General features: G+C 38.1%; 1 protein-coding gene across 2 annotated transcripts in view; it reads right to left on the bottom strand.

The window, feature by feature from the left end:
* Positions 1 to 13,193, bottom strand: part of Cep126 (centrosomal protein 126) — a 56,860-nt gene that overhangs the window by 12,501 nt on the left and 31,166 nt on the right. For both annotated transcript variants that reach the window (XM_029543695.1, XM_029543694.1), the window contains exons 7-9: positions 10,498 to 10,610; positions 7,597 to 7,669; positions 1,082 to 1,273 (exon numbers count right to left, since the gene is read on the bottom strand). In XM_029543695.1, the coding sequence (XP_029399555.1) occupies positions 1,082 to 1,273; positions 7,597 to 7,669; positions 10,498 to 10,610 (378 nt within the window). The remainder of the gene's footprint in view (positions 1 to 1,081; positions 1,274 to 7,596; positions 7,670 to 10,497; positions 10,611 to 13,193) is intronic.

Below are 13,193 nucleotides of genomic sequence, written 5' to 3' on the forward strand. Positions count from 1 at the left end.
ATCTGGAAAGAACCCAGATGTCCCTCAACAGAGGAATGGATACAGAAAATGTGGTACATTTACACAATGGAGTACTACTCAGCTATTAAAAACAACGAATTTATGAAATTCCTAGGCAAATGGATGCATCTGGAGGATATCGTTCTGAGTGAGGTTACGCAATCTCAAAGAACACACATGATATGTACTCACTGATAAGTGGATATTAGACCAGAAACTCAGAATACCCAAGACACAATTTGCAAAACACATGAAACATAAGAAGGAAGACCAAAGTGTGGATACTTTGTTCCTTCTTAGAATGGGTAACAAAATATTCATGGAAGGAGTTACAGAGACAAAGTTCGGAGCTGAGACAGAAGGAAGGACCATCCAGAGACTGCCCCACCCAGGGATCCATCCCATAAACTACCACGAAACCCAGACACTATTGCATATACGCCAGAAAGATTTTGTTGACAGGACACTGGTATAGCTATTTTTTGTGAGGCTATGCCAGTGCCTGGCAAATACAGAAGTGGATGCTCACAGTCATCTATTGGATGGAACACAGGGCCCCCAATGAAGGAGTAGGGAAAGTACCCAAGGAGCTGAAGGGGTCTACAACCCTATAGGAGGAACAACAATATGAACTAACCAGTATCCCCTGAGCTTGTGTCTATAGCTGCATATATAGCAGAAGATGGCCTAGTTATTGCGAAGTTTATATGCCCCAGTACAGGGGAATGTAAGGGCCAGGAAGCAGGACTGTGTGGGTTGGTTAGCAGAGCAGGGGGTTGGGGGGAGAGTATAAGGGACTTTTGGAGAGGAAACTAGGAAAGGAGATAGCATTTGAAATGTAAATGAAGAAAATATTTAATAAAAAATAAATGATATGGTGTATTTGCAATAATCTGAAATATTAGCAATACTCTCACTTTTAGATGATTTATTAAGGTGGTAATTTAGATACATTTGTGTTTTTAGTTCAAAGTTTTAAAGACTTAATAGTAAAATATTATAAATAGAAATATAAGGATAATAGCTATAAGCTTAAGAATAAAGTGCTATTTTCTTATAGGAGCTGCCCTTCCACACTTACAGTATAGCCTTTCATCGAGGTGATGGAGAGACTGCAGGATCTTCTGCTCTTCAACTGAGAGCGCACAGACATTGGTTGGTTGGGACAGATTTGGTTTCTGTAGCTGCTTGCTGTTTATGGCAGTCAAAATTTCATCTTCAGGCACTGAAGAATTTATGAGGTTTTCTGCCACCAAAAACTCAGAAGTACTACCTGAAACCATAGAAACCAATGGTTAGTCTCTGACGGCTTTTTATCTTTGGGACCAGTCCTAAGATTGACTTACTGGAATTACGTCTATACGTATAATGCCACAAACAGAAGTCAGCAAATATTCTGTTACTGCTATTTAAGTATTTATTACCTTTTTTCTAGGATTAAAACTTATTTTACTTTTTTTAAAAATTATTTTTTCTTTTCTTGTAAAGATTTATTTTATGTATATGAGTGCACTGTAGCTGCATAAGATATCTCATTACTGATGGCATTACTGATGGTTGTGAGCTACCATGTGGTTGGTGGGAATTGAACTCAGGTCCTTTGGAAGAGCCGTCAGTGCTCTTAACCACGGAGCCATCTTTCTAGCCCTTATTTTACTTTTAAATTAAAATATAATTGTATCATTTTCCTCCTTCACTTTCTTTCCTCCAATCCCTCCCGTGCAGTGCTCCTATTTCTCTCTCTCCTCTTCTCTCTCTCTCTCTCTCTCTCTCTCTCTCTCTCTCTCTCTCTCTCTCTCTTCCCTCCCTCCCTCCCTCTCCCGCACACGCACGTTAATGTAACCCTGTGAATCCTCTGGAGTGCTGCTTTTCAGGGCTGACCACTTGGTACTGTAAAATCGATTATAGGCTCATGTTGAGGAAGACAAAATTTTCCCTCTCAGCATTTCTTAGTTGCCTGTTCTTTGTTTAGGGGTGGGGTGCTGTGAGATTTTTAGCCTTCCATGTTATCCTGCTCATTGGTGGTGTCCCTGTCCAAGTCTTAGGCAGCCATACTGTTGGGATATTTATTTTTTATGTGTATGAGTGGTTTGCCTGCATGTATATCTGTATACCACATTCATGCAGTGCTTGATGAGGCCAGAAGAGGGTGTTACATCTGATAGTGAGTGTCCATTTATGTGCTAGAATTGAACCTGGATCCTCTGAAAGGGCAGAATTTCTAATCACTGAGCCATCTCTCTGGCCCAGTGCACATTTTAATTTTCAGGATTCTCTATATTTGGAATTTTCCATTCCAAGTGAAGAACATATTGGCACACACTTTCAATCCCAGCACTTGGGAGGCAGAGATAGACAGATCTCTATGAATATGAGGCCTTCTTGGTCTACATTTTAAGTTCCAGATGTCACTGCCACTGCTGCCACTGCCACCACCACTACCAAAATAACAGGAGTCAACAAACACTGCTATCTCTCAATGTTAATGGTCTCAATTCTCCAATAAAAAGACACAGACTAACAAAATGGGTCCAAAAAAACAGGATCCATCCATAGCATCCAAGAAACACACCTTAACATCAAAGACAAACATCAACTCAGGATAATGGGTTGGAAAAAGATATAACAAACAAATGGGCCTAAGAAACAAGCTGTGTAGCCATTTTAATATCTAACAAAATAAGATTTCAAACCAAAACTAACCAGAAGAGATACAGAAAGATAGAGCATACTTATCAATGGAAAACTCCAAGAGGACACTGAAATTCTTAACATTTATGCCCCAAATAAAAGGGTACCCAAGTTCATAAAAGAAAGACTATTACAGCTTATAGCACATATTGACCCCCATACACTGATAGTGAAAGACTTCAATACCCCACTAATGCTAATGGACAGGTCATCCAGACAAAAACCAAATAGAGAAATGCTAGAGCTAACAGATGTTATAAGCCAAGTAGGCCTAATTAATATATTTATAGAACATTTCACTCAAAGATAAGAGAATATATCTTCTTAGTAGTAGAATACCATAGAACTTTCCCTAAAGTTGACCATATACTTGGACACAAAGTCTCAACAGATACAAGAAAACTGAAATAATATCCTATGTTCTACATGACCATCATGGGTTAAAACTGAATATCAAGAACAGAAACAACAGAAAGCTTATGGCAACTGAACAACTCACTATTAAATGAGTCATGGCAGAAATCAAGAAAAAAAAAAAGAAAAACTCTTTAGACTTAACATCAAAGACAAACATCAATTCAGGATAAAGGGTTGGAAAAAGATATTACAAGCAAATGGGCCTAAAAAACAAGCTGTGATTCTTAGTCAAACTTATGGGACATAAAGAAGGTGGTTCTAAGAGGCAAGTACACAGCACTAAGTGTCGACATAAAAATTTATACAAATCTCACATTAGTAACTTAATAGCACACCTGAAAGCTGTAGTACAAAAAGGAGACATCATACCCAAAGGGAGTAGATTGCAAGAAATAGTCAAACTCATGACTGAAATCAATAAAATAGAAAACCAAAACAAAACAATGCAAAGTATCAATGAAATGAGGTAGTTCTTTGAGAAAAATCAATAAGACTGACATATCCTTATCCAATTAACAAAAAGGTAGATAAAGAATATTCAAATGAACCAAACTAAACGTGGAAAGGGGGGCTTAAGAACAGAGAAAGGAGAAATGCAGGAAATGAAAAGGACCAACTTTACAAACCTGTATCACACCAAATTGGAAAATCTAAAAGAAAGGAATGATTTGTCTTAATACAAATGAAACAAAACATGGCATCAGTAATAGTGTCAGGGTTTGGTGCCCAACAGTAGGGAGATGGATCCTGAAGCCTAGCTGCAGTGGAAGACATCAGTGTTCTGGAGATGCCAGTACCATGAGATGACCACCCAAACCAGCAGCAGCAGTGAAGTACAGGCAGCTGGAGCCTAGAAGACAAGGTGTGCTTCTATACCACAGGGCTGGACAAGTGGCCCTTGGAGGAGACCAGGAGATCGTGAGTGAATCCCAGACATTGGACAGTTGGAGTTTGATTTTGCTTTTGATTGTGACTGTGCCCTGATATTTTTCCCTCTTGAAGGAAAAAAGTATTTTAGTGGTGCCCACAGTTAAGAGACTTTTAATTGTAAAAAGACTCTGAATTTTAAAAGAGATTGGATATTTTAAAGGGACTGAAATTTTAAAGTGTAAGAATTTGCAAAGACTTTTAAAGTTATTTAGATCTTGGTTGGGATGAATAAGAAAATAAGGGTTGAGGCTTAATTTAATAGTGAAGTGTTTGTGTGTCAAGTTGACAAGGGGTCAATTGTATTGGCTGGCTTTGTCTCAATTTGACACAGTTGGAGTTATCACAGAGAAAGGAGCCTGCCTTGAGGAAATGGCCTCCATGAGATCCAGCTGTAAGGCATTTTCTCAATTAGTGATCAAGGGAGTTTGGGGGCATTGTGGGTGGTGCCATCCCTGGACTGGTGGTCTTGGGTTCTACAAGAAAGCAAGCTGAGCAAGACAGGGGAAGCAAAGCCAGTAAGTANCATCCCTCCATGGCCTCTGCATCAGCTTCTGCTTCCTGGCCTGCTTGAATTCCAGTCCTGACTTCCTTTGGTGACAAACAGCAATGTGGAAGTATAACCTGCATAAACCCTTTTCCTCCCCACCTTGCTTCTTGGTCGTGATGTTTGTGCAGGAATAGAAGCCCAGACTAAGACACATACATACATACATACATAGGAAGGAAGGAAGGAAGGAAAAATCCTGCCACAACATTATAAGACAAGGACTATCCAAAGATCCACTGAGTATGTTTCTTTTAGCCATCTACACCTGGCCATGCTGACTACTCTCAAAAGCGTAGCTTGTTTCCCCAGAGTCTCTCTTGAAGGAAACTAAATTTTCATTTGCAAACAATTATCAATTGGAGGCAGCTTCTGGGCTAAGGATGAGAGTGTGTATATTCACTTCTTCAGCTCCAGAATCCCATCTGAGTTCATATGTCTATCAAGTTTGTTGATTTAGAACTCTTGTTTTCTTGATGTCCTCCATCCCTTCTGGCTCTTTCACTTTTTCTGCTTCTTGTTCGAGGGATTTTCTGATCCTTGAGGGGAGGAATTTTCCAAAGTCTCACTCACTGCATATTCTCTGGCTGTGGGTCTCTATTCCTTCTATCTGCTGCAGGTGAAAGCTTCTCTGATGATAGCTGAGAAAGCCCTGATCTATAACTATAGCAGAATATCATTAGGAATCATTTTACTGCTAAATTTTGTTTGCCTTTGTTTTGTTTTAGAACAGTAGTATTAGGTTTTATTATAGGTCCCTGGGCAGTCAGCTCTCAGGTTCTTGATCACCAAAGAAGTGTGAAGTGGACCTTAAGTCAAATCAGATATTGCCTGGTCACTCTAACAAACTCTGAACCACCATTGCACTAGTATATCATACAGAGAGAACACCACTGAAGTTCATAAGGTTGGGCTGGTATTTACATTTCTCCTCTGGTAGTGTGCCATCATCTTTTAGGCTCCTCCAAGGGCTTGCGTCACTTCTCTAGCTCTGCCCTTTGTAGCACACAGCTTAGACTTCTAGGCTCCAGCTGCCTGTATTCCACTACTGCTGCTGTTCTTGGTGGTCATCTCATGGTATTGGCATCTCCAAAACACTGCTGTCTTCCACTGCAACTAGGCTTCACCAATTGCTTCTCATAGGCTCTCTTCATGGTGCCAAGCCTCAACTTTTTTGTATGAACCCTTCAGTCCTAGGCCATCAACTGCAACTGATGCTGCACCTTCACCAATGGCCTTCCATGGCCTCTCACAGTGCCAAACCTCAGCTGCTCTTCACAACCCCTTCATGCCTTCAAAACCAGTACCACCTGGGTGACTTTTACACATTACCAAGTCCAGCCACAGCACAAGGTACAACCTTGGCTATCTCTGGAACACAGCCTCTGTGTTCTTAATAAACACTTCCCAGAAGATTTCACCTCAATGATGCTGGTCTCTTCTTAATCACCACTAATTTCTTAGCTCCAGCTAATCAGCATCAATAGTCCCAGTAATGCAAAGGTTTTGCTTTAGGGGTTTTGGTATCTCATTAAACACAGTTGATTTTTTATTCCTAGCTAACCAAAACCACAGAATCTTCACAATCAAAATAGCAATATTTCTGATAAGAGTCTTCAATCTTCCCTCTGAAATTTCACAAGCCAGGCCTCCATCTTCTGCATTGTTCTCAACATTATCTTTTAAGCTTCTACAGAACATCCCACAGACCTCTTAACATCTCAATGGCTCTTCTAGCTCGAAGTTCCAAAGTACTTCCACAGTTCTCTCCAAAATACGGTCAGGTTATCACAGGAATACCCCACTATGCTGGTACCAATTTGTCTTAGTCAGGGCTTCTATTCCTGCACAAACATCATGACCAAGAATCAAGTTGGGGAGGAAAGGGTTTATTCAGGTTATACTTCCACATTGCTGTTTGTCACCAAAGGAAGTCAGGACTGGAATTCAAGCAGGCCAGGAAGCAGAAGCTGATGCAGAGGCCATGGAGGGATGCTACTTACTGGCTTTGCTTCCCCTGTCTTGCTCAGCTTGCTTTCTTGTAGAACCCAAGACCACCAGTCCAGGGATGGCACCACCCACAATGCCCCCCAACCCTCTTGATCACTAATTGAGAAAATGCCTTACAGCTGGATCTCATGGAGGCCATTTCCTCAAGGCAGGCTCCTTTCTCTGTGATAACTCCAGCTTGTGTCAAATTGAGACAAAACCAGCCAGTACAGTATGTATGTATGTATGTATGTATGTATGTATGTATGTATGTATGCATGCATCCACTTACCCACCCACCCATCTAGAGCAGGCTGGCCTTGAACTCATAATCTGCCTGCCATTGTCTCCCAAGTGCTGGGATTAATGTCACCACCTTCTGGCAGACTTTTCCTTTTTCAAAAAATTTATCATATTACTTATATTTTATTTACATACTGTGTTTTCTTTTTTTTCAACTCTTTTTTTTAAAAAGATTTATTTATTATTATATGTAAGTACACTGTAGCTGTCTTCCAANATTCCAGAAGAGGGCGTCAGATCTCATTACGGATGGTTGTGAGCCACCAAGTGGTTGCTGAGATTTGAACTCAGGACCTTTAGAAGAGTAGTCAGTGCTCTTACCCGCTGAGCCTTCTCACCAGCCCCTTTTGTTGTCTTTTTAACCTATAAGTCATTGAGTATCTATTTTGGTTTCTAGTTTTTTTTGGATTCTTGAGTTTGCACATGAAAGTGTCTCTGTTTCTTGTTCCTTTTCTTTGTTTGTTCTGTCCTATTTCAATGTGCTAGTTTTTGTTTTATCTTATTATTTTGTATTTTGTTACACTGTATTTTATTATTATCCCTTTGAAGTCTGTTTGTTCCCTAATGTGACACAGAAAGGGGGTAAGTTCAGAAGGGAGAGTAAGTGGGGAGGAACTGGGTGAAGTAGAGGGAGGGGACTGTAATCAGAAAATATTATGTGAGACAAAAATCTATTTATAATAAAAGAGGAAAAAAAAGAAAACGCTCACAGTAAAACATACCTTCTTCAGCCTTGACACCTCTTGAAGCTTGTATTTGTTCACTTGTACTTGGTGGAATATTTTGTCCAAAATGCTATAAAAATAGTTTAAATAAAAATATAATTCCACATTTAAAATTCATTATATGTTCATGGTCTTTAAAGACTTTTAATTGTTGGTATTTTTAGTTATCACTATTCATATAAGCTGGAACAGAAATCAAGACCTACTCGGTTATAGCCTTTTCATGGTGAGTAAATATTTTCAAATGTCCTATGTCAATATAAGATTTCAGCTTGTAGCGCTCTCTTGGATAGCAAGAAGAGTAAAGAGCGCTGGGTAGCAATCAAGTGTCTGAAATAAAGAGCTGTTAAGAATCACACTGTACTGTATAGCTGAGCCAGTGTTGTAAGTGCCACCCCTCCGAGTGTGGCTGATGCTGACGACAGTAGAGTCTCTATAGTCTCTATAGCCTGGAAGTAGAGGCAGCAGCTTCTATGCTGCAGAGAATCAGCCCGCCATCAAAAACTACACCAGCCCAACAACCTGAGAAAAGCCACCTGTCTCCTGAACGCAGTCTGCAGTAGAGTCTACCTGTGACTTGTGACTTACACAGAGCTTCTGCCTGAAGACTACGTGATACAGATGGCTGCAACAGGCCCCCTGCCTGAGCTCCATTTTATGCTTGAGACAACTAGGACTGAAAAACCTGCAGTAAATGGCAACTGTGATGTTTCAGTTTCATCTCTTTTTATATTCTTTGCACACAGAGTTAGGCAAAGACGGGATGCTAAAACACATTTCCTAAGACATGGTGACAAGGACCACTGCTATAGCAATTGGAAATTTCATCAGCCTCTAGAATACAGAACAAAACCAAACAAAATAATGGTAACAGTTTTCAATTTTAAACCAATTTTGATCCAGAACACTCATGTAGTGGAAGGGTGGTTAGACCACGTGAGGTGTCTAAGGCAAGGCGTAGTTACAGGCATGTAAAAGGGGAAGTGAAGCTTTGTGGATGGAGGAGAAAATAAACTTGCAAGATAGTAAGGTAGGATGTAAAAGGAAAGAAGGAATATAATAGTACCCAGAACAGTAAAAATAAGCCAGAGGGCACTAACTTTAGGCATTTAAAATTTGTTCATTGCTTTGTGATTTTAACAACTATACATTATTTTTAGATTTGAGATTTTTTTTTTTTCTTTTTGATACAGCATCTCACTATGTAGCTCTAGCTGGACTGGAACTCACAGAAATCCACCTCCCTCTGACTCCTGTGTACTAAGACTATAGGTGCATGATACACCTAGCAAATCCGATATAGCTTAATAAAAAATTAAAAAAGGATAATGTATTACCTTTATATATTTTGATATGATTAGTGGGAATAATATGGTAGTTCAAAGAGAAAAGATTTACTGGTTATTACATTTGTAATCTAAAAGGTATATTCATATTTATTAGTAAGCTATAAGAATATATTGATAACAGGATCATAATTTACATAATGTAAACTAAGTGGCTTGCTTTGCTGATAAGGCTAGATCATAGTTATTATCTATATTAATCATCTTATGCTCTTAGGTTGTGGGTGTGGCTCCATGTTTGCCTTGCATGTCAGAAGCTCTGAGCTTGATCCCCAGCATTGGGAAGAAGTGTGTAAGATACTCCCTATAGGTAAGACCAGCAACTTCTGCCTCAAAATGTACATTCTTCACAGGGCTCCTATTTCAGTTCTATAAAATAGTCAAGAAGCCTGGAAGTAGTGTACACCTTTTTAAATCCCAGCACTAAGGAGGCAGAGGGAATCTGAGTTTAAGGATAGGTTGGTCTACAGAGTGAGTTCCTAAACAGCCAAGGCAACACAGAGCAACCCTATCTCAAGAAAAACAAACAAACAAAAAACCCAACCTCTCCCCAAAAGAAGTGATACAGTAGAAGCTCCAAGTAAATTATTTTAATTATTTGTTTCATATTTCTCAATATTCTAGAATCAATCCTTAATAACCCCTAAAATGTCATATTAGACCATACTTATTCAACCCTAATTTAATTTCCATATCATATTCAAATTTTTATTATGCCTTTGGCTTTTACTCAAGATCTCTGTCCCAAAAGCCGTATTAGGTTTTGTTGAACTGCTCTTTGAGGTTAGTTTGTCTTTTTTTTTTTTTTTTTCCCAGAGCTGAGGACTGAACCCAGGGCCTTGCGCTTGCTAGGCAAGTGCTTTACCACCGAGCTAAATCCTCAACCCCTGAACTGTTCTTTGAGACAAAACATATGTAATTCAAAGTCTCTTATAAAAGGTACCTAGATGAAAAATGTCTTTTTAAAAAATATTATACTACATATAATATTACCATCCTGCCCATTTAATGCATATTTAAATAACTTTAAGGAATTTTGTTTCAAATGGTCTTTCTATAGAATTAGTTATACATAAGTTAAACAATACTTTTTCTTATTTAGAAAAAAACCTGTATATTTTGTGCATATGTGTATATATGCATGTATGTATAGGTATTTTGCCCAAATGTACATCTGTGTACCACTTATGTGCCTGGTGCCCCAATAGGCCAGAAGAGGACTTTGTATCTTCTGAGACTGGAGTTAAAGATGGTTGTAAGCCACCGTGTGGGTGCTGGGAATCGAACCTGGGTCCTCTAGAAACAGTCAGTGCTCTTAATACCTCTCTCGCTCCAGCAATAACCACTTAAAGATGGTTAAAAGCCTTCACTGGTAACTGATCATACGAACTCATTCAAATATAGCAAATGAGTACAACAAGCTTCCAAGATTGTATCATGAATGGTTTTGGCTATATTCACATTTATGTTGGGTTACAGTTTACATTAAGAACATCTGTCTTTTAAGTAGTTTTCCACTACTAAATGAGAATTTTGCTAAGACCATACTTACACTTATTTGCTCGGTGTACTTCATTCCTATAGATCCAGAGGTTTTCCTTTTCTGTTCTAACAGCCTTTTCCATTTATTTTCAACAATTTGCTTTCTTCTTGTAACAGTAGAATCTTAAACAAAATTTAATATAAGAAATTATGAAAACTGAGTAGGTATTATGTATCTACTCAAAATTTCAAGTTACTGTCAAACAATGCAGAAAGTTCTGTATATATATCCTCTATGTGGTCAGTTGAGTTTATTAAGCTTCTCTAAGTCCTATACATGAGCCATTTGCAAGGATGCATTTAACACAGTTCCTGCTAAAGAACAGAATATGAGGAATTCCATGAAGATACACAAGGCATGTTATTGGTATGTAGGAAGAGCATTGTAGGATTCCAATTTACATTTTCAAAAAATCAGAAATGAAACTTTATTCATGGCACCATTATTTGTTAGCAAGGCAGTGGTACACTGTATAGTAAATTCAGTTACCCTGAAAGAAGTCCCTAGGGCAAGAGGTTGTCAATGGCACTGATCTTCATCTGTGCTCTTCCTGTTTAAGCAGTGCACTAGTGTGCCCAGGGAAGTGGACTTGTGCGCCTCAAGTAGTACCCAAACAGGTTTTCATTTGTGATGTCTTAGCATTTGGTGAGATGTGGGTTCATGCGTGCTCCTCACATTGTATTTATGGTGAGGTGTTGGGGACATGGGACATTGTTTTCCTGTGCTTATGTATGACTATTTAACCAAGACCTCATTCTTACAATGCCAATCCCTAAAGATGATGCAAATAATTTAAGGGCAGGAGAGTAAGAGTCATGCAAAGTTGACACACCCCTCATTCTTGTACAGTTCCCTCACCAGTCTTGACAGTGTAATGTCACTGTGTCTACTTCAGATTTTGTGTCATAAACTTAGAAATTATAAAAAAGTAGAAGAGTGAATCTACCTTAAAGTATACCTTGCTATGCGATATGAGGTGATGATATTTTACTAACGTTCTCATAAATGGTAAGACAATGGAAAACTGTGCATTGAAACATGATTAATAACACGAGAGCAAAAGCATGTTATAGTTCAAAATAAAATGATATTTACAACTATTTAAAATATACTGTGATGTAACTGATATATACACATATACAATTTGTTGGTCTAGAATTGTTGAATCATAGGATCTACATATGCCCAATTTTTGTAGATATGAGAATTTTTAGTTCATATAAAACTTTACCAACCATTGGTAATGTGCCTAATTTTAGCTACTCAGATGTATGCAGCTATATCTTAAAGTCTAGGTGTACATTTGCATGTTTATTGTCCTCTTGATGGCTTTTATTTATGAAAAGCGAATTCTAGTGTTTTGTTTTGTGTTTTTTTGTGTTTTGTGTGTGTAGGTCAGAGGACAACTTCATAAGGATTAAAAGCATATGATATCATACTTGTTGCATTAAACTTTTTAGAATTAGATTTATTAATTTTATTTTCTAGTGTTTTGCCTACATGTAAATACCACCTGTATACTTGGTGTCCATGGAGGTCAGAAAAGGATACTGGATCCTCAGGAACTTGAGGTCCAGGTATTTGTAAACCACCATTTGGGTGCTGGGAATTAAACTCAGGTCCAAGGCTTTTTTTTTTTTTTTTTCAAAATTTTTTTTAGATTTACTTATTTATTTTATATATGTGAATACACTGTAGCTGCCTTCAGACACACCAGAAGAGGGCACCAAATCCAATTACAGATGGTTGTGAGCTACCATGTAGTTGTTGAGAATTGAACTCAGGACCTCTGGAAGAGCAGTCAGTGCTCTTAACCACTGAGCCATCTCTCCAGCCCATACAACCAGTGCTTTTGATTAGCAAGCCATCTCTCCAACCTTAATTTTTATTAACATGGGTTCTAGAAAATGAAGTCAGCTCCTCAGTTTTGCACGTCAAGTTCCTTACTGTATGCGTATCTTCCTAGTCCTGTGATGATCTTTTTGATGATATCAACCAGCTATCTGTAGTGTGCACTGTTTAAGTAAAGACCACTATCAATATCGCTGTGACAGTATTTTGTATGTAAAGTTTCTTTGAGGCAGATAATCTAGATAATTATGATGGGCTTTGATTCACTGTGGATACTGGTGCTAGCTGCTGTGCAGTCATTTAGTTTGGTCTTATAACTTGTCCTACAAATGTTAGGTTTGCCTAGCCGAGCTCCATATTAAATTAACTCAATGCCTTGAAACAGACCTCTTTATAAGTCTTTCCTTGGTACAGATTCTCTAGCTTAGACCTGGATGATATTTTTATATTTATTATAGTCTTTTATACATTTTGCCTATGAGTCTTGATTAGTTCAGTGCATCACAAATATCTTTTCCTATTTGGTGTTGTGTCATTTCCACCTGCTGATTTTTTTTTTTTGTATGAAGAAAATCTCCAATTTTAATGTACAAGTATCATTCTTAATAGTTTATAGTTTTTACAAAGAGTAAAATAAATCTCATATTCTAAAATATCATGTGTAGAGCTTTTTTATTTTTCAAATTTAAATCTACAATTTACATGGAATTAATTAATTATTTTTTTTGTTTTTTTCTTTTTTTTTTCTTTTTTAAATATTTATTTATTTATTATATGTAAGTACACTGTAGCTATCTTCAGACACTCCAGAAGAGGGAGTCAGATCTTGTTACGGATGGTTATGAGCCACCATG

Source organism: Mus pahari, chromosome 10 (assembly GCF_900095145.1).
Source record: "Mus pahari chromosome 10, PAHARI_EIJ_v1.1, whole genome shotgun sequence".
Classification (NCBI taxonomy): Eukaryota; Metazoa; Chordata; class Mammalia; order Rodentia; family Muridae; genus Mus; species Mus pahari.